The sequence below is a fragment of the Rana temporaria genome, chromosome 1 (genome assembly GCF_905171775.1).
Source record: "Rana temporaria chromosome 1, aRanTem1.1, whole genome shotgun sequence".
Lineage (NCBI taxonomy): Eukaryota > Metazoa > Chordata > Amphibia > Anura > Ranidae > Rana > Rana temporaria.
In genome coordinates this window covers 325,031-349,387 of record NC_053489.1, presented here as the reverse complement: position 1 = coordinate 349,387, position 24,357 = coordinate 325,031, and the positions used below count along the sequence as shown (strand labels likewise).

The window sequence follows — 24,357 nt, the reverse complement described above, 5'->3', positions numbered from 1 at the left end:
CTTTACCAAGAAACGGGAGACGCCCCATACAAAGGTATTCACCAAGAAACAGGAGATGCCCCGTACAAAGGTCGTCACCAAAAAATGGGAGACGCCCGATACAAAGGTCCTCACGAAGAAACGGGAGACACCCCATACTAAGGTCTTCACCAAGAAATGGGAGACGCCCCATACAAAGGTCTTCACCAAGAAACGGGAGATACCCGATACAAAAGGTCTTCACCAAGAAACGGGAGACGCTCGATACAAAGGTCTTTACCAAGAAACGGGAGACGCCCCATACAAAGGTCTTCACCAAGAAACGGGAGACGCTCAATACAAAGGTCTTCACCAAGAAACGGGAGACGCCCCATACAAAGGTCTTCACCAAGAAACAGGAGACGCCCCATACAAAGATCTTCACCAAGAAACGGTAGACTGCCCGTACAAAGGTCTTCACCAAGAAACGGGAGACGCCCCATACAAAGGTCTTCACCAAGAAACAGGAGACGCCCCGTACAAAGGTCTTCACCAAGAAACGGGAGACACCCCGTACAAAGGTCTTCACCAAGAAACGGGAGACACCCCGTACAAAGGTCTTCACCAAGAAACAGGAGACGCCCCGTACAAAGGTCTTCACCAAGAAACGGGAGACAACCCGTACAAAGGTCTTCACCAAGAAACGGGAGACACCCCGTACAAAGGTCTTCACCAAGAAACGGGAGACGAAAGATCTTCACCAAGAAACGGGAGACGCCCTGTACAAGGGTCTTCACCAAGAAACGGGAGACGAAATGTCTTCACCAAGAAACGGGAGATGCCCCATTAAAAAGGTCTTCACCAAGAAACGGGACACGCCCCATTAAAAAGGTCTTCACCAAGAAACGGGAGACGCCCCATACAAAGGTCTTCACCAAGAAATGGGAGACGCCCCATACAAAGGTCTTCACCAAGAAACAGGAGACGCCCCATACCAAGGTCTTCACCAAGAAACGGAAGATGCCCCATACATAGGTCTTCACCAAGAAACGGGAGACGCCCCATACAAAGGTCTTCACCAAGAAACAGGAGACGCCCCATACAAAGGTCTTCACCAAGAAACGGAAGATGCCCCATACCAAGGTCTTCACCAAGAAACGGAAGATGCCCCATACAAAGGTCTTCACCAAGAAATGGAAGATGCCCCATACAAAGGTCTTCACCAAGAAACGGGAGAGGCCCCATTCATAGGTCTTCACCAAGAAACGGGAGACGCCCCATTCATAGGTCTTCACCAAGAAACGGGAGACACCCCATACCAAGGTCTTCACCAAGAAATGGGAGACGCCCCATACAAAGGTCTTCGCCAAGAAATGGGAGACGCCCCATACAAAGGTCTTCACCAAGAAACGGGAGACGCCCCATTCATAGGTCTTCACCAAGAAATGGGAGATGCCCCATACAAAGATCTTCACCAAGAAATGGGAGACGCCCCATACAAAAGTCTTCACCAAGAAACGGGAGACGCCCCATACAACGGTCTTCACCAAGAAACAGGAGACGCCCCATACAAAGGTCTTCACCAAGAAATGGGAGACGTCCCATACCAAGGTCTTCACCAAGAAACGGGAGACGCTCGATACAAAGGTCTTCACCAAGAAACAGGAGACGCCCCATACTAAGGTCTTCACCAAGAAACGGGAGATGCCCCATACAAAGGTCTTCACCAAGAAATGGGAGACGCTCGATACCAAGGTCTTCACCAAGAAACGAGAGACGCCCAATACAAATTTCTTCACCAAGAAATGGGAGACGCCTCATACAAAGGTCTTCAGCCAAGAAACGGGAGACGTCCCATACAAACGTCTTCACCAAGAAACGAGAGACGCCCCATACAAAGGTCTTCACCAAGAAACGGGAGACGCCCCATACAAAGGTCTTCACCAAGAAATGGGAGACGCTCGATACAAAGGTCTTCACCAAGAAACGGGAGACGCCCCATACAAAGGTCTTCACCAAGAAATGGGAGACGCTCGATACAAAGGTCTTCACCAAGAAACGGGAGACGCCCCATACAAAGGTCTTCACCAAGAAATGGGAGACGCTCGATACAAAGGTCTTCACCAAGAAATGGGAGACGCTCGATACAAAGGTCTTCACCAAGAAACGGGAGACGCCCCATACAAAGGTCTTCACCAAGAAACGGGAGACGCCCCATACAAAGGTCTTCACCAAGAAACGGGACACACCCCATACAAAGGTCTTCAGCCAAGAAACGGGAGATGTCCCATACAAACGTCTTCACCAAGAAACGGGAGACGCCCCATACAAAGGGCTTCACCAAGAAACGGGAGACGCCCCATTCAAAGGTCTTCACCAAGAAACGGGAGACGCCCCATACCAAGGTCTTCACCAAGAAATGGGAGATGCCCCATACAAAGGTCTTCACCAAGAAATGGGAGACGCCCCATACAAAAGTCTTCACCAAGAAACGGGAGACGCCCCATTCAAAGGTCTTCACCAAGAAACGGGAGACGCCCCATTCAAAGGTCTTCACCAAGAAACGGGAGACGCCCCATACAAAGGTCTTCACCAAGAAACGGGAGATGCCCGATACAAAGGTCTTCACCAAGAAACGGGAGACGCCCCATACAAAGGTCTTCACCAAGAAACGGGAGACTAGCATACTTGGAATAAGAGTGTAAGTGCTCGAAGTTTGCCCCTCAAGGGCCGAATGTTGATCCAATTTAAAAAAAGGTCATCACTGATGTCATGGAGTATTTCCTCAGGTGGAATCTTCTTCCTTCGTACCAGGCGTGGGCAATGGTAGACCTTCCAGGAAGAAGATTTCCAACCTTTTTACAGAATTACTGACCCCGAGATACCCCTGTCCCTGAGGACCGAGGCCACCATGCCGTTTAAGCCAGCGACCGTGAAGCAGGACGGTAGACCCGACCTTGAGATACAGTAGGTGATATGGTCAATCTGAAGGTCTGGAGAGCTTTCTGCGGAAAACTCACCAAACCCAAAAGTCTGTAGAGCACTCTGCGGATAACTCACCAAACCCGAAGGTCTAGAGAGCGTTCTGTGAATATTTCACCAAACCTGAAGGTCTTGAGATAACTCACGGAACCTGAAGGTCTGGAGAGCGTTCTGCGGATGACTTACCAAAACCCAAAGGCATGGAGAGCACTCTGCGGATAACTCACCGAACCAGAAGGTCTGGAGAGCATTCTGTGGTTAACTCACTGAACCCAAATGTCTTGGGAGTGCTCTGTGAATAATTCACCAAACCTGAAGGTCTGGAGAGCGATCTGCGGAAAACTCACTGAACCCAAATGTCTTGAGAGTGCTCTGTGGATAACCCACGAAACCCGAAAGTGTTGAGAGCATTTTAGAGATAACTCACCAAACCTGAAGGTCTAGAGAACGATCTGCGGATAACTCTCCCAACTCGAAGTTCTGGAGAGTGTTCTGCGCCTAACTCACCAAACCTGAAGGTCTGCAGAGCATTCTGTGGTTAACTCACTAAACCCAAATGTCTTCAGAGTGCTCTGTGGATAACTCACCAAACCCGAAGGTGTGGAGACACCAGTGGCAGAGCCCAGAGGACACTTTCCAGGTAGGACCCGATGTCTTCCCTGTACGGCCTCCAAAGCATAAAAGAATGACTGATGGATACAAAAGGGGATGAAGTTATCTCTATAGAGAAAAGAACTCTTTCCTCCGAGGATACTAGCAAAAAACCTGAAGCATGCTGGGAATGGGAGGGGCTATACCAGGCTGGCCAATGGTTTTGGTGTTCAAATCCTCCTGTAGATGGCAGTATAACCCGATTGTCTCAGACCTTCTGAATCCTGTGTCCCTTACTGACTGATAAATGCTGACCAGTGAGATACTCTATAGCCCCTCCAGCAGGGTGACCCCGGTAGGGAGACAGAGGGGCCCCCGGTTGGGTGACAGAGGGGCCCCCGGTAGGGTGACAGAGGGGCCCTCGGTAGGGTGACAGAGGGGCCCCTCGTAGGGTGACAGAGGGGCCCCCGGTAGGGTGACAGAGGGGCCCTCGGTAGGGCGACAGAGGGGCCCACGGTAGGGTGACAGAGGGGCCCCCGGTAGGGTGACAGAAGGGCCCCGGTAGGGTGACAGAGGGGCCCCCGGTAGGGTGACAAGGGGGGAGGGGTTACCTGTAGGCTGAGGGCGATCTGTCTGATGTACATCATATTCATGTCCTGTAGGATCCACAGCTTGTCCTCCATGTCCGACCAAATATCGGGGGGCTCCCAGGGTCGCCCCTTGTCCTGCGCCATCTCTGCACCCCAATACCCCCCAAACTAACATCTGACACCCCCCAACTGTCACCTCAACTGTCACCCCCCCCAACTGTCACCTCCAACCCAAACCCATCCCCCGATGTCCTCTTCCAACTGGAAAAATAGTCCTACCTGTCCTCAGTCCCCGGTCAAACAGACAATAGTCCCAACTGTCCTCAGTGCTGTCCTCAGTCCCCGGTCTCTCGTAGTCCCAACTGTCCTCAGTCCCCGGTCAAACACAGACAATAGTCCCAACTGTCCTCAGTCCCCGGTCTCTCGTAGTCCCAACTGTCCTCAGTCCTGTCCTCAGTCCCGGTCTCTTGTAGTCCCAACTGTCCTCAGTCCCCGGTCTCTCGTAGTCCCAACTGTCCTCAGTCCCCGGTCTCTCGTAGTCCCAACTGTCCTCAGTCCCCGGTCTCTCGTAGTCCCAACTGTCCTCAGTCCCCGGTCTCTCGTAGTCCCAACTGTCCTCAGTCCCGGTCTCCGGTGTGCTCTCAGTCCTGGTCTCTCTCAGTCCCGGTCTCTCGTAGTCCCAGTCTCCGGTGTGCTCTAAGTCCCGGTCTCAGTCCCGGTCTCCGGTGTGCTCCCAGTCCCGGTCTCAGTCCCGGTCTCCGGTGTGCTCCCAGTCCCGGTCTCAGTCCCGGTCTCCGGTGTGCTCCCAGTCCCGGTCTCAGTCCCGGTCTCCGGTGTATCCTCAGTCCCGGTCTCTCGTAGTCCCGGTCTCAGTCCCGGTCTCAGTCCCGGTCTCCGGTGTGTCCCTAGTCCCGGTCTCAGTCCCGGTCTCTCATGGTCCCGGTCTCCAGTGTCCTCAGTCGCGGTCTCAGTCGCGGTCTCAGTCCCCCCTCCCGGCTCCCTCCTGTCCACGTCTCTCTCCCTCCGTCTTCCTCTCTCTCCTGTTCCTTCCGCCTCTCCCGGCTCTTCCTCCTCTCACAGACCCCCATTCATGGGAGAAGCCGCCACCCCCCTCCCTGACTCACCACACACTCCGCTTCCAGGGCACAGCTGGGGCCACACGTGACGCCCCGGGGCCCCCAACACATATTACCAGACGGGTCCTAGTGAGGAGGACTCAAAGGAGAACCGCTGGGGCCAAACGTGATTCTACGGGGCCCCCAAATACTTCATAGAAAGACAAGGAAACCGAAGGAGAGACGGACGGGGGAGGGGACTCCCAACTACACTTCAATACTGGGGGGGCAGGGCTGTCATAATGAGAGGGCACACTGGGCACTGCCCAGGGGCCCCAGCTGCATGGGGGGCCCCTGCCCTTTCCCCAAAGCAGCTGGTCCTTGAGCCCGGGCTGCCCCTCTACACCCAGATATCCCCCCAGCACTCTGACCCCCCAACACCATAAATATCCCCCCACCCCCTACTTACCTCCATTGTAGGGGCCCCAGAGCGTTACTTTGCCCAGGGGCCCATGATGCTATTAAGACGGCCCTGGGGGGGCCACCAGGAAAATCCCCCGGGGGCCACAGGGGCCCCAAACCAAAACATAGTAATGTGCCCTATAACCAGAGGGAGATGAGAAGATACTGAACACCGACACCTCGGGAGCACCAGAGGGCGCCACTGACACACATTCCCCAATACTGACACCTCGGGAGCACCAGAGGGCGCCACCGACACACATTCCCCAATACTGACACCTCGGGAGCACCAGAGGGCGCCACTGACACACATTCCCCGATACTGACACCTCGGGAGCACCAGAGGACGCCACTGACACACATTCCCCGATACTGACACCTCGGGAGCACCAGAGGGCGCCACTGACACACATTCCCCAATACTGACACCTCGGGAGCACCAGAGGGCGCCACTGACACACATTCTCCAATACCGACACCTCGGGAGCACCAGAGGGCGCCACTGACACACATTCTCCAATACTGACACCTCGGGAGCACCAGAGGGCGCCACTGACACACATTCCCCAATACTGACACCTCGGGAGCACCAGAGGGCGCCACTGACACACATTCTCCAATACTGACACCTCGGGAGCACCAGAGGGCGCCACTGACACACATTCCACAATACTGACACCTCGGGAGCACCAGAGGGCGCCACTGACACACATTCCCCAATACTGACACCTCGGGAGCACCAGAGGGCGCCACTGACACACATTCCCCAATACTGACACCTCGGGAGCACCAGAGGGCGCCACTGACACACATTCCCCAATACTGACACCTCGGGAGCACCAGAGGGCGCCACTGACACACATTCTCCAATACTGACACCTCGGGAGCACCAGAGGGCGCCACTGACACACATTCCACAATACTGACACCTCGGGAGCACCAGAGGGCGCCACTGACACACATTCCCCAATACTGACACCTCGGGAGCACCAGAGGGCGCCACTGACACACATTCTCCAATACTGACACCTCGGGAGCACCAGAGGGCGCCACTGACACACATTCCACAATACTGACACCTCGGGAGCACCAGAGGGCGCCACTGACACACATTCCCCAATACTGACACCTCGGGAGCACCAGAGGGCGCCACTGACACACATTCCCCGATACTGACACCTCGGGAGCACCAGAGGGCGCCACTGACACACATTCCCCGATACTGACACCTCGGGAGCACCAGAGGGCGCCACTGACACACATTCTCCGATACTGACACCTCGGGAGCACCAGAGGGTGCCACTGACACACATTCCCCAATACTGACACCTCGGGAGCACCAGAGGGCGCCACTGACACACATTCTCCAATACTGACACCTCGGGAGCACCAGAGGGCGCCACTGACACACATTCTCCGATACTGACACCTCGGGAGCACCAGAGGGCGCCACTGACACACATTCCCCAATACTGACACCTCGGGAGCACCAGAGGGCGCCACTGACACACATTCCCCAATACTGACACCTCGGGAGCACCAGAGGGCGCCACTGACACACATTCCCCGATACTGACACCTCGGGAGCACCAGAGGGCGCCACTGACACACATTCCCCAATACTGACACCTCGGGAGCACCAGAGGGCGCCACTGACACACATTCTCCAATACTGACACCTCGGGAGCACCAGAGGGCGCCACTGACACACATTCCCCAATACTGACACCTCGGGAGCACCAGAGGGCGCCACTGACACACATTCCCCAATACTGACACCTCGGGAGCACCAGAGGGCGCCACTGACACACATTCTCCAATACTGACACCTCGGGAGCACCAGAGGGCGCCACTGACACACATTCCCCAATACTGACACCTCGGGAGCACCAGAGGGCGCCACTGACACACATTCTCCAATACTGACACCTCGGGAGCACCAGAGGGCGCCACTGACACACATTCCCCAATACTGACACCTCGGGAGCACCAGAGGGCGCCACTGACACACATTCCCCAATACCGACACCTCGGGAGCACCAGAGGGCGCCACTGACACACATTCTCCAATACCGACACCTCGGGAGCACCAGAGGGCGCCACTGACACACATTCCCCAATACTGACACCTCGGGAGCACCAGAGGGCGCCACTGACACACATTCCCCAATACTGACACCTCGGGAGCACCAGAGGGCGCCACTGACACACATTCCCCAATACTGACACCTCGGGAGCACCAGAGGGCGCCACTGACACACATTCTCCAATACTGACACCTCGGGAGCACCAGAGGACGCCACTGACACACATTCCCCAATACTGACACCTCGGGAGCACCAGAGGGCGCCACTGACACACATTCTCCAATACTGACACCTCGGGAGCACCAGAGGGCGCCACTGACACACATTCCCCAATACTGACACCTCGGGAGCACCAGAGGGCGCCACTGACACACATTCTCCAATACTGACACCTCGGGAGCACCAGAGGGCGCCACTGACACACATTCTCCAATACTGACACCTCGGGAGCACCAGAGGGCGCCACTGACACACATTCCCCAATACTGACACCTCGGGAGCACCAGAGGGCGCCACTGACACACATTCTCCGATACTGACACCTCGGGAGCACCAGAGGGCGCCACTGACACACATTGTCCAATACCGACACCTCGGGAGCACCAGAGGGCGCCACTGACACACATTCCCCAATACCGACACCTCGGGAGCACCAGAGGGCGCCACTGTCACACATTCCCCAATACTGACACCTCGGGAGCACCAGAGGGCGCCACTGACACACATTCTCCAATACTGACACCTCGGGAGCACCAGAGGGCGCCACTGACACACATTCTCCAATACTGACACCTCGGGAGCACCAGAGGGCGCCACTGACACACATTCCCCAATACTGACACCTCGGGAGCACCAGAGGGCGCCACTGACACACATTCCCCAATACCGACACCTCGGGAGCACCAGAGGGCGCCACTGACACACATTCCCCAATACCGACACCTCGGGAGCACCAGAGGGCGCCACTGACACACATTCCCCAATACTGACACCTCGGGAGCACCAGAGGGCGCCACTGACACACATTCCCCAATACTGACACCTCGGGAGCACCAGAGGGCGCCACTGACACACATTCCCCAATACTGACACCTCGGGAGCACCAGAGGGCGCCACTGACACACATTCCCCAATACTGACACCTCGGGAGCACCAGAGGGCGCCACTGACACACATTCTCCAATACTGACACCTCGGGAGCACCAGAGGGCGCCACTGACACACATTCCCCAATACTGACACCTCGGGAGCACCAGAGGGCGCCACTGACACACATTCCCCAATACTGACACCTCGGGAGCACCAGAGGGCGCCACTGACACACATTCCCCAATACTGACACCTCGGGAGCACCAGAGGGCGCCACTGACACACATTCCCCAATACTGACACCTCGGGAGCACCAGAGGGCGCCACTGACACACATTCCCCAATACTGACACCTCGGGAGCACCAGAGGGCGCCACTGACACACATTCCCCAATACTGACACCTCGGGAGCACCAGAGGGCGCCACTGACACTCATTCTCCAATACTGACACCTCGGGAGCACCAGAGGGCGCCACTGACACACATTCCCCAATACTGACACCTCGGGAGCACCAGAGGGCGCCACTGACACACATTCTCCAATACTGACACCTCGGGAGCACCAGAGGACGCCACTGACACACATTCTCCAATACTGACACCTCGGGAGCACCAGAGGGCGCCACTGACACACATTCCCCAATACTGACACCTCGGGAGCACCAGAGGACGCCACTGACACACATTCTCCAATACTGACACCTCGGGAGCACCAGAGGGCGCCACTGACACAAATTCCCCGATAGTGACACCTCGGGAGCACCAGAGGGCGCCACTGACACACATTCTCCAATACTGACACCTCGGGAGCACCAGAGGGCGCCACTGACACACATTCCCCAATACTGACACCTCGGGAGCACCAGAGGGCGCCACTGACACACATTCCACAATACTGACACCTCGGGAGCACCAGAGGGCGCCACTGACACACATTCTCCAATACTGACACCTTGGGAGCACCAGAGGGCGCCACTGACACACATTCCCCAATACTGACACCTCGGGAGCACCAGAGGGCGCCACTGACACACATTCTCCAATACTGACACCTCGGGAGCACCAGAGGGCGCCACTGACACACATTCTCCAATACTGACACCTCGGGAGCACCAGAGGGCGCCACTGACACACATTCCCCAATACTGACACCTCGGGAGCACCAGAGGGCGCCACTGACACACATTCCCCAATACTGACACCTCGGGAGCACCAGAGGGCGCCACTGACACACATTCCACCAATACTGACACCTCGGGAGCACCAGAGAGCGCCACTGACACACATTCCCCAATACTGACACATCGGGAGCACCAGAGGGCGCCACTGACACACATTCTCCAATACTGACACCTCGGGAGCACCAGAGGGCGCCACTGACACACATTCCCCAATACTGACACCTCGGGAGCACCAGAGGGCGCCACTGACACACATTCTCCAATACTGACACCTCGGGAGCACCAGAGGGCGTCACTGACACACATTCCCCAATACTGACACCTCGGGAGCACCAGAGGGCGCCACTGACACACATTCCCCAATACTGACACCTCGGGAGCACCAGAGGGCGCCACTGACACACATTCTCCAATACCGACACCTCGGGAGCACCAGAGGGCGCCACTGACACACATTCTCCGATACTGACACCTCGGGAGCACCAGAGGGCGCCACTGACACACATTCTCCAATACTGACACCTCGGGAGCACCAGAGGGCGTCACTGACACACATTCCCCAATACTGACACCTCGGGAGCACCAGAGGGCGCCACTGACACACATTCTCCAATACTGACACCTCGGGAGCACCAGAGGGCGCCACTGACACACATTCTCCAATACTGACACCTCGGGAGCACCAGAGGGCGCCACTGACACACATTCTCCAATACTGACACCTCGGGAGCACCAGAGGGCGCCACTGACACACATTCCCCAATACTGACACCTCGGGAGCACCAGAGGGCGCCACTGACACACATTCCCCAATACTGACACCTCGGGAGCACCAGAAAGCGCCACTGACACACATTCCCCGATACTGACACCTCGGGAGCACCAGAGGGCGCCACTGACACACATTCCCCAATACTGACACCTCGGGAGCACCAGAGGGCGCCACTGACACACATTCCCCAATACCGACACCTCGGGAGCACCAGAGGGCGCCACCGACACACATTCCCCAATACTGACACCTCGGGAGCACCAGAGGACGCCACTGACACACATTCCCCAATACTGACACCTCGGGAGCACCAGAGGGCGCCACTGACACACATTCTCCAATACTGACACCTCGGGAGCACCAGAGGGCGCCACTGACACACATTCTCCAATACTGACACCTCGGGAGCACCAGAGGGCGCCACTGACACACATTCCCCAATACTGACACCTCGGGAGCACCAGAGGGTGCCACTGACACACATTCCCCAATACTGACACCTCGGGAGCACCAGAAAGCGCCACTGACACACATTCCCCAATACCGACACCTCGGGAGCACCAGAGGGCGCCACTGACACACATTCCCCAATACTGACACCTCGGGAGCACCAGAGGGCGCCACTGACACACATTCTCCAATACTGACACCTCGGGAGCACCAGAGGGCGCCACTGACACACATTCCCCAATACTGACACCTCGGGAGCACCAGAGGGCGCCACTGACACACATTCCCCAATACTGACACCTCGGGAGCACCAGAGGGCGCCACTGACACACATTCCCCAATACTGACACCTCGGGAGCACCAGAGGGCGCCACCGACACACATTCTCCAATACTGACACCTCGGGAGCACCAGAGGGCGCCACTGACACACATTCCCCAATACTGACACCTCGGGAGCACCAGAGGGCGCCACTGACACACATTCTCCAATACTGACACCTCGGGAGCACCAGAGGGCGCCACTGACACACATTCCCCAATACCGACACCTCGGGAGCACCAGAGGGCGCCACTGACACACATTCTCCATTACTGACACCTCGGGAGCACCAGAGGGCGCCACTGACACACATTCCCCAATACTGACACCTCGGGAGCACCAGAGGGCGCCACTGACACACATTCCCCAATACTGACACCTCGGGAGCACCAGAGGGCGCCACTGACACACATTCCCCAATACTGACACCTCGGGAGCACCAGAGGGCGCCACTGACACACATTCCCCAATACTGACACCTCGGGAGCACCAGAGGGCGCCACTGACACACATTCTCCGATACTGACACCTCGGGAGCACCAGAGGGCGCCACTGACACACATTCTCCGATACTGACACCTCGGGAGCACCAGAGGGCGCCACTGACACACATTCTCCAATACTGACACCTCGGGAGCACCAGAGGGCGCCACTGACACACATTCCCCAATACTGACACCTCGGGAGCACCAGAGGGCGCCACTGACACACATTCCCCGATACTGACACCTCGGGAGCACCAGAGGGCGCAAATGACACACATTGTCCAATACCGACACCTCGGGAGCACCAGAGGGCGCCACTGACACACATTCTCCAATACTGACACCTCGGGAGCACCAGAGGGCGCCACTGACACACATTCCCCAATACTGACACCTCGGGAGCACCAGAGGGCGCCACTGACACACATTCTCCAATACTGACACCTCGGGAGCACCAGAGGGCGCCACTGACACACATTCTCCAATACTGACACCTCGGGAGCACCAGAGGGCGCCACTGACACACATTCCCCAATACCGACACCTCGGGAGCACCAGAGGGCGCCACTGACACACATTCCCCAATACTGACACCTCGGGAGCACCAGAGGGCGCCACTGACACACATTCCCCAATACTGACACCTCGGGAGCACCAGAGGGCGCCACTGACACACATTCCCCAATACTGACACCTCGGGAGCACCAGAGGGCGCCACTGACACACATTCCCCAATACTGACACCTCGGGAGCACCAGAAAGCGCCACTGACACACATTCCCCAATACTGACACCTCGGGAGCACCAGAGGGCGCCACTGACACACATTCCCCAATACTGACACCTCGGGAGCACCAGAAAGCGCCACTGACACACATTCCCCAATACTGACACCTCGGGAGCACCAGAGGGCGCCACTGACACACATTCCCCAATACTGACACCTCGGGAGCACCAGAAAGCGCCACTGACACACATTCCCCAATACTGACACCTCGGGAGCACCAGAGGGCGCCACTGATACACATTCTCCAATACTGACACCTCGGGAGCACCAGAGGGCGCCACTGACACACATTCCCCAATACTGACACCTCGGGAGCACCAGAAAGCGCCACTGACACACATTCCCCAATACTGACACCTCGGGAGCACCAGAGGGCGCCACTGACACACATTCCCCAATACTGACACCTCGGGAGCACCAGAGGGCGCCACTGACACACATTCCCCAATACTGACACCTCGGGAGCACCAGAGGGCGCCACTGACACACATTCTCCAATACTGACACCTCGGGAGCACCAGAGGGCGCCACTGACACACATTCTCCAATACTGACACCTCGGGAGCACCAGAGGGCGCCACTGACACACATTCCCCAATACTGACACCTCGGGAGCACCAGAGGGCGCCACTGACACACATTCCCCAATACTGACACCTCGGGAGCACCAGAGGGCGCCACTGACACACATTCCCCAATACTGACACCTCGGGAGCACCAGAGGGCGCCACTGACACACATTCTCCAATACTGACACCTCGGGAGCACCAGAGGGCGCCACTGACACACATTCCCCAATACTGACACCTCGGGAGCACCAGAGGGCGCCACTGACACACATTCCCCAATACTGACACCTCGGGAGCACCAGAGGGCGCCACTGACACACATTCCCCAATACTGACACCTCGGGAGCACCAGAGGGCGCCACTGACACACATTCTCCAATACTGACACCTCGGGAGCACCAGAAGCGCCACTGACACACATTCCCCAATACTGACACCTCGGGAGCACCAGAGGGCGCCACTGACACACATTCCCCAATACTGACACCTCGGGAGCACCAGAGGGCGCCACTGACACACATTCCCCAATACTGACACCTCGGGAGCACCAGAGGGCGCCACTGACACACATTCTCCAATACTGACACCTCGGGAGCACCAGAGGGCGCCACTGACACACATTCCCCAATACTGACACCTCGGGAGCACCAGAGGGCGCCACTGACACACATTCCCCAATACTGACACCTCGGGAGCACCAGAGGGCGCCACTGACACACATTCCCCGATACTGACACCTCGGGAGCACCAGAGGACGCCACTGACACACATTCTCCAATACTGACACCTCGGGAGCACCAGAGGACGCCACTGACACACATTCCCCAATACTGACACCTCGGGAGCACCAGAGGGCGCCACTGACACACATTCTCCAATACTGACACCTCGGGAGCACCAGAGGGCGCCACTGACACACATTCCCCAATACTGACACCTCGGGAGCACCAGAGGGCGCCACTGACACACATTCTCCAATACTGACACCTCGGGAGCACCAGAGGGCGCCACTGACACACATTCCCCAATACTGACACCTCGGGAGCACCAGAGGGCGCCACTGACACACATTCCCCAATACTGACACCTCGGGAGCACCAGAGGGCGCCACTGACACACATTCCACAATACTGACACCTCGGGAGCACCAGAGGGCGCCACTGACACACATTCCCCAATACTGACACCTCGGGAGCACCAGAGGGCGCCACTGACACACATTCTCCGATACTGACACCTCGGGAGCACCAGAGGGCGCCACTGACACACATTCTCCAATACTGACACCTCGGGAGCACCAGAGGGCGCCACTGACACACATTCTCCAACACTGACACCTCGGGAGCACCAGAGGGCGCCACTGACACACATTCCCCAATACTGACACCTCGGGAGCACCAGAGGGCGCCACTGACACACATTCCCCAATACTGACACCTCGGGAGCACCAGAGGGCGCCACTGACACACATTCCCCAATACTGACACCTCGGGAGCACCAGAGGGCGCCACTGACACACATTCCCCAATACTGACACCTCGGGAGCACCAGAGGGCGCCACTGACACACATTCCCCAATACTGACACCTCGGGAGCACCAGAGGGCGCCACTGACACACATTCCCCAATACTGACACCTCGGGAGCACCAGAGGGCGCCACTGACACACATTCCCCAATACTGACACCTCGGGAGCACCAGAGGGCGCCACTGACACACATTCCCCAATACTGACACCTCGGGAGCACCAGAGGGCGCCACTGACACACATTCCACAATACTGACACCTCGGGAGCACCAGAGGGCGCCACTGACACACATTCTCCAATACTGACACCTCGGGAGCACCAGAGGGCGCCACTGACACACATTCCCCAATACTGACACCTCGGGAGCACCAGAGGGCGCCACTGACACACATTCCCCAATACTGACACCTCGGGAGCACCAGAGGGCGCCACTGACACACATTCCCCAATACTGACACCTCGGGAGCACCAGAGGGCGCCACTGACACACATTCCCCAATACTGACACCTCGGGAGCACCAGAGGGCGCCACTGACACACATTCCCCAATACTGACACCTCGGGAGCACCAGAGGGCGCCACTGACACACATTCTCCGATACTGACACCTCGGGAGCACCAGAGGACGCCACTGACACACATTCCCCAATACCGACACCTCGGGAGCACCAGAGGGCGCCACTGACACACATTCCCCAATACTGACACCTCGGGAGCACCAGAGGGCGCCACTGACACACATTCTCCAATACTGACACCTCGGGAGCACCAGAGGGCGCCACTGACACACATTCTCCAATACTGACACCTCGGGAGCACCAGAGGGCGCCACTGACACACATTCTCCAATACTGACACCTCGGGAGCACCAGAGGGCGCCACTGACACACATTCCCCAATACTGACACCTCGGGAGCACCAGAGGGCGCCACTGACACACATTCCCCAATACTGACACCTCGGGAGCACCAGAGGGCGCCACTGACACACATTCCCCGATACTGACACCTCGGGAGCACCAGAGGGCGCCACTGACACACATTCCCCAATACTGACACCTCGGGAGCACCAGAGGGCGCCACTGACACACATTCCCCAATACTGACACCTCGGGAGCACCAGAGGGCGCCACTGACACACATTCCCCGATACTGACACCCCGGGAGCACCAGAGGGCGCCACTGACACACATTCCCCGATACCGACACCTCGGGAGCACCAGAGGACGCCACTGACACACATTCTCCAATACTGACACCTCGGGAGCACCAGAGGGCGCCACTGACACACATTCTCCAATACTGACACCTCGGGAGCACCAGAGGGCGCCACTGACACACATTCCCCGATACTGACACCTCAGGAGCACCAGAGGGCGCCACTGACACACATTCTCCAATACTGACACCTCGGGAGCACCAGAGGGCGCCACTGACACACATTCCCCAATACCGACACCTCGGGAGCACCAGAGGGCGCCACTGACACACATTCTCCAATACTGACACCTCGGGAGCACCAGAGGGCGCCACTGACACACATTCCACCAATACTGACACCTCGGGAGCACCAGAGGGCGCCACTGACACACATTCTCCAATACTGACACCTCGGGAGCACCAGAGGGCGCCACTGACACACATTCCCCAATACTGACACCTCGGGAGCACCAGAGGGCGCCACTGACACACATTCTCCAATACTGACACCTCGGGAGCACCAGAGGGCGCCACTGACACACATTCCCCAATACTGACACCTCGGGAGCACCAGAGGGCGCCACTGACACACATTCCCCAATACTGACACCTCGGGAGCACCAGAGGGCGCCACTGACACACATTCCCCAATACCGACACCTCGGGAGCACCAGAAAGCGCCACTGACACACATTCCCCAATACTGACACCTCGGGAGCACCAGAGGGCGCCACTGACACACATTCTCCAATACCGACACCTCGGGAGCACCAGAGGGCGCCACTGACACACATTCTCCAATACTGACACCTCGGGAGCACCAGAGGGCGCCACTGACACACATTCTCCAATACTGACACCTCGGGAGCACCAGAGGGCGCCACTGACACACATTCCCCAATACTGACACCTCGGGAGCACCAGAGGGCGCCACTGACACACATTCTCCAATACTGACACCTCGGGAGCACCAGAGGGCGCCACTGACACACATTCCCCAATACTGACACCTTGGGAGCACCAGAGGGCGCCACTGACACACATTCCCCAATACTGAACACCTCGGGAGCACCAGAGGGCGCCACTGACACACATTCCACCAATACTGACACCTCGGGAGCACCAGAGGGCGCCACTGACACACATTCTCCAATACTGACACCTCGGGAGCACCAGAGGGCGCCACTGACACACATTCTCCAATACTGACACCTCGGGAGCACCAGAGGGCGCCACTGACACACATTCCCCAATACTGACACCTCGGGAGCACCAGAGGGCGCCACTGACACACATTCCCCAATACCGACACCTCGGGAGCACCAGAGGGCGCCACTGACACACATTCCCCAATACTGACACCTCGGGAGCACCAGAGGGCGCCACTGACACACATTCTCCAATACTGACACCTCGGGAGCACCAGAGGGCGCCACTGACACACATTCTCCAATACTGACACCTCGGGAGCACCAGAGGACGCCACTGACACACATTCCCCGATACTGACACCTCGGGAGCACCAGAGGGCGCCACTGACACACATTCCCCAATACTGACACCTCGGGAGCACCAGAGGGCGCCACTGACACACATTCCCCAATACTGACACTGACACCTCGGGAGCACCAGAGGGCGCCACTGACACACATTCTCCAATACTGACACCTCGGGAGCACCAGAGGGCGCCACTGACACACATTCCCCGATACTGACACCTCGGGAGCACCAGAGGGCGCCACTGACACACATTCCCCAATACTGACACCTCGGGAGCACCAGAGGGCACCACTGACACACATTCCCCAATACTGACACCTCGGGAGCACCAGAGGGCGCCACTGACACACATTCTCCAATACTGACACCTCGGGAGCACCAGAGGGCGCCACTGACACACATTCCCCAATACTGACACCTCGGGAGCACCAGAGGGCGCCACTGACACACATTCCCCGATACTGACACCTCGGGAGCACCAGAGGGCGCCACTGACACACATTCCCCAATACTGACACCTCGGGAGCACCAGAGGGCGCCACTGACACACATTCCCCGATACTGACACCTCGGGAGCACCAGAGGGCGCCACTGACACACATTCCCCAATACTGACACCTCGGGAGCACCAGAGGGCGCCACTGACACACATTCCCCAATACTGACACCTCGGGAGCACCAGAGGGCGCCACTGACACACATTCCCCAATACTGACACCTCGGGAGCACCAGAGGGCGCCACTGACACACATTCCTCAATACTGACACCTCGGGAGCACCAGAGGGCGCCACTGACACACATTCCTCAATACTGACACCTCGGGAGCACCAGAGGGCGCCACTGACACACATTCCCCAATACTGACACCTCGGGAGCACCAGAGGGCGCCACTGACACACATTCTCCAATACTGACACCTCGGGAGCACCAGAGGGCGCCACTGACACACATTCTCCAATACTGACACCTCGGGAGCACCAGAGGGCGCCACTGACACACATTCCCCAATACCGACACCTCGGGAGCACCAGAGGGCGCCACTGACACACATTCCCCAATACTGACACCTCGGGAGCACCAGAGGGCGCCACTGACACACATTCCCCAATACTGACACCTCGGGAGCACCAGAGGGCGCCACTGACACACATTCCCCAATACTGACACCTCGGGAGCACCAGAGGGCGCCACTGACACACATTCCCCAATACTGACACCTCGGGAGCACCAGAGGGCGCCACTGACACACATTCCCCGATACTGACACCTCGGGAGCACCAGAGGACGCCACTGACACACATTCTCCAATACTGACACCTCGGGAGCACCAGAGGGCGCCACTGACACACATTCCCCAATACTGACACCTCGGGAGCACCAGAGGGCGCCACTGACACACATTCCCCGATACTGACACCTCGGGAGCACCAGAGGACGCCACTGACACACATTCTCCAATACTGACACCTCGGGAGCACCAGAGGACGCCACTGACACACATTCCCCAATACTGACACCTCGGGAGCACCAGAGGGCGCCACTGACACACATTCCCCAATACTGACACCTCGGGAGCACCAGAGGGCGCCACTGACACACATTCCCCAATACTGACACCTCGGGAGCACCAGAGGGCGCCACTGACACACATTCCCCAATACTGACACCTCGGGAGCACCAGAGGGCGCCACTGACACACATTCTCCAATACTGACACCTCGGGAGCACCAGAGGGCGCCACTGACACACATTCCCCAATACTGACACCTCGGGAGCACCAGAGGGCGCCACTGACACACATTCCCCGATACTGACACCTCGGGAGCACCAGAGGGCGCCACTGACACACATTCTCCAATACTGACACCTCGGGAGCACCAGAGGGCGCCACTGACACACATTCCCCAATACTGACACCTCGGGAGCACCAGAGGGCGCCACTGACACACATTCCCCAATACTGACACCTCGGGAGCACCAGAGGACGCCACTGACACACATTCTCCAATACTGACACCTCGGGAGCACCAGAGGGCGCCACTGACACACATTCCCCAATACTGACACCTCGGGAGCACCAGAGGGCGCCACTGACACACATTCCCCAATACTGACACCTCGGGAGCACCAGAGGGCGCCACTGACACACATTCCCCGATACTGACACCTCGGGAGCACCAGAGGGCGCCACTGACACACATTCCCCAATACTGACACCTCGGGAGCACCAGAGGGCGCCACTGACACACATTCTCCAATACTGACACCTCGGGAGCACCAGAGGGCGCCACTGACACACATTCCTCAATACCGACACCTCGGGAGCACCAGAGGGCGCCACTGACACACATTCCCCAATACTGACACCTCGGGAGCACCAGAGGGCGCCACTGACACACATTCCCCGATACTGACACCTCGGGAGCACCAGAGGGCGCCACTGACACACATTCCCCAATACTGACACCTCGGGAGCACCAGAGGGCGCCACTGACACACATTCCCCAATACTGACACCTCGGGAGCACCAGAGGGCGCCACTGACACACATTCTCCAATACTGACACCTCGGGAGCACCAGAGGGCGCCACTGACATACATTCCCCAATACTGACACCTCGGGAGCACCAGAGGGCGCCACTGACACACATTCCCCAATACTGACACCTCGGGAGCACCAGAGGGCGCCACTGACACACATTCTCCAATACTGACACCTCGGGAGCACCAGAGGGCGCCACTGACACACATTCTCCGATACCGACACCTCGGGAGCACCAGAGGGCGCCACTGACACACATTCCCCAATACTGACACCTCGGGAGCACCAGAGGGCGCCACTGACACACATTCCCCAATACTGACACCTCGGGAGCACCAGAGGGCGCCACTGACACACATTCCCCAATACTGACACCTCGGGAGCACCAGAGGGCGCCACTGACACACATTCCCCAATACCGACACCTCGGGAGCACCAGAGGGCGCCACTGACACACATTCTCCAATACTGACACCTCGGGAGCACCAGAGGGCGCCACTGACACACATTCTCCAATACTGACACCTCGGGAGCACCAGAGGGCGCCACTGACACACATTCTCCAATACCGACACTGACACCTCGGGAGCACCAGAGGGCGCCACTGACACACATTCTCCAATACTGACACCTCGGGAGCACCAGAGGGCGCCACTGACACACATTCTCCAATACTGACACCTCGGGAGCACCAGGGGGGGGCCACTGACACACATTCCCCAATACTGACACCTCGGGAGCACCAGAGGGCGCCACTGACACACATTCCCCAATACTGACACCTCGGGAGCACCAGAGGGCGCCACTGACACACATTCTCCAATACTGACACCTCGGGAGCACCAGAGGGCGCCACTGACACACATTCCCCAATACTGACACCTCGGGAGCACCAGAGGGCGCCACTGACACACATTCCCCAATACTGACACCTCGGGAGCACCAGAGGGCGCCACCGACACACATTCCCCAATACTGACACCTCGGGAGCACCAGAGGGCGCCACTGACACACATTCCCCAATACTGACACCTCGGGAGCACCAGAGGGCGCCACTGACACACATTCTCCAATACTGACACCTCGGGAGCACCAGAGGGCGCCACTGACACACATTCTCCAATACTGACACCTCGGGAGCACCAGAGGGCGCCACTGACACACATTCCTCAATACTGACACCTCGGGAGCACCAGAGGGCGCCACTGACACACATTCCCCAATACCGACACCTCGGGAGCACCAGAGGGCGCCACTGACACACATTCCCCAATACTGACACCTCGGGAGCACCAGAGGGCGCCACTGACACACATTCCCCGATACTGACACCTCGGGAGCACCAGAGGGCGCCACTGACACACATTCTCCAATACTGACACCTCGGGAGCACCAGAGGGCGCCACTGACACACATTCCCCAATACCGACACCTCGGGAGCACCAGAGGGCGCCACTGACACACATTCTCCAATACTGACACCTCGGGAGCACCAGAGGGCGCCACTGACACACATTCCCCGATACTGACACCTCGGGAGCACCAGAGGGCGCCACTGACACACATTCCCCAATACTGACACCTCGGGAGCACCAGAGGGCGCCACTGACACACATTCCCCGATACTGACACCTCGGGAGCACCAGAGGGCGCCACTGACACACATTCCCCGATACTGACACCTCGGGAGCACCAGAGGGCGCCACTGACACACATTCTCCAATACTGACACCTCGGGAGCACCAGAGGGCGCCACTGACACACATTCCCCAATACTGACACCTCGGGAGCACCAGAGGGCGCCACTGACACACATTCTCCAATACTGACACCTCGGGAGCACCAGAGGACGCCACTGACACACATTCCCCAATACTGACACCTCGGGAGCACCAGAGGGCGCCACTGACACACATTCCCCAATACTGACACCTCGGGAGCACCAGAGGGCGCCACTGACACACATTCTCCAATACCGACACCTCGGGAGCACCAGAGGGCGCCACTGACACACATTCCTCAATACCGACACCTCGGGAGCACCAGAGGGCGCCACTGACACACATTCCCCAATACTGACACCTCGGGAGCACCAGAGGGCGCCACTGACACACATTCCCCAATACCGACACCTCGGGAGCACCAGAGGGCGCCACTGACACACATTCCCCAATACTGACACCTCGGGAGCACCAGAGGACGCCACTGACACACATTCCCCAATACTGACACCTCGGGAGCACCAGAGGGCGCCACTGACACACATTCCCCAATACTGACACCTCGGGAGCACCAGAGGGCGCCACCGACACACATTCTCCGATACTGACACCTCGGGAGCACCAGAGGGCACCACTGACACACATTCTCCAACACTGACACCTCGGGAGCACCAGAGGGCGCCACTGACACACATTCTCCAATACTGACACCTCGGGAGCACCAGAGGGCGCCACTGACACACATTCTCCAATACCGACACCTCGGGAGCACCAGAGGGCGCCACTGACACACATTCCCCAATACCGACACCTCGGGAGCACCAGAGGGCGCCACTGACACACATTCTCCAATACCGACACCTCGGGAGCACCAGAGGGCGCCACTGACACACATTCCCCAATACCGACACCTCGGGAGCACCAGAGGGCGCCACTGACACACATTCCTCAATACTGACACCTCGGGAGCACCAGAGGGCGCCACTGACACACATTCCCCAATACTGACTCCTCGGGAGCACCAGAGGGCGCCACTGACACACATTCTCCAATACTGACACCTCGGGAGCACCAGAGGGCGCCACTGACACACATTCCCCAATACTGACACCTCGGGAGCACCAGAGGGCGCCACTGACACACATTCCCAATACTGACACCTCGGGAGCACCAGAGGGCGCCACTGACACACATTCCCCAATACTGACTCCTCGGGAGCACCAGAGGGCGCCACTGACACACATTCTCCAATACTGACACCTCGGGAGCACCAGAGGGCGCCACTGACACACATTCCCCAATACTGACACCTCGGGAGCACCAGAGGGCGCCACTGACACACATTCCCCAATACTGACACCTCGGGAGCACCAGAGGGCGCCACTGACACACATTCCCCAATACTGACACCTCGGGAGCACCAGAGGGCGCCACTGACACACATTCTCCAATACTGACACCTCGGGAGCACCAGAGGGCGCCACTGACACACATTCCCCAATACTGACACCTCGGGAGCACCAGAGGGCGCCACTGACACACATTCCCCAATACTGACACCTCGGGAGCACCAGAGGGCGCCACTGACACACATTCCCCAATACTGACACCTCGGGAGCACCAGAGGGCGCCACTGACACACATTCCCCAATACTGACACCTCGGGAGCACCAGAGGACGCCACTGACACACATTCCCCAATACTGACACCTCGGGAGCACCAGAGGGCGCCACTGACACACATTCCCCAATACTGACACCTCGGGAGCACCAGAGGGCGCCACTGACACACATTCTCCAATACTGACACCTCGGGAGCACCAGAGGGCGCCACTGACACACATTCCCCAATACTGACACCTCGGGAGCACCAGAGGGCGCCACTGACACACATTCCCCAATACTGACACCTCGGGAGCACCAGAGGGCGCCACTGACACACATTCCCCAATACCGACACCTCGGGAGCACCAGAGGGCGCCACTGACACACATTCCCCAATACTGACACCTCGGGAGCACCAGAGGGCGCCACTGACACACATTCCCCAATACTGAACACCTCGGGAGCACCAGAGGGCGCCACTGACACACATTCCCCAATACTGACACCTCGGGAGCACCAGAGGGCGCCACTGACTTACATTCTCCAATACTGACACCTCGGGAGCACCAGAGGGCGCCACTGACACACATTCCCCAATACTGACACCTCGGGAGCACCAGAGGGCGCCACTGACACACATTCCCCAATACTGACACCTCGGGAGCACCAGAGGGCGCCACTGACTTACATTCTCCAATACTGACACCTCGGGAGCACCAGAGGGCGCCACTGACACACATTCTCCAATACTGACACCTCGGGAGCACCAGAGGGCGCCACTGACACACATTCCCCAATACTGACACCTCGGGAGCACCAGAGGGCGCCACTGACACACATTCTCCAATACTGACACCTCGGGAGCACCAGAGGGCGCCAC

The 24,357-nt window shown here is 58.1% G+C and overlaps 1 protein-coding gene across 7 annotated transcripts in view; it reads right to left on the bottom strand.

Moving 5' to 3' along the window:
* Positions 1-24,357, bottom strand: part of RTKN (rhotekin) — a 102,318-nt gene that overhangs the window by 42,561 nt on the left and 35,400 nt on the right. For 4 of the 7 annotated variants that reach the window (XR_005744226.1, XR_005744228.1, XR_005744230.1 and 1 more), the window contains exon 1: positions 4,143-4,313. The exons of 1 other annotated variant lie outside the window; for it this stretch is intronic. Coding sequence is in view for 3 of the 6 variants with exons in the window: in XM_040329039.1 (XP_040184973.1) it covers positions 4,143-4,265 (123 nt within the window). In the remaining 3 variants the exon portion in view is untranslated. Of the gene's footprint in view, positions 1-4,142; positions 4,315-5,245; positions 5,391-24,357 lie in introns of those variants that run through there. 2 more of the 7 variants (XM_040329237.1, XM_040328893.1) reach the window with 2 other exon arrangements.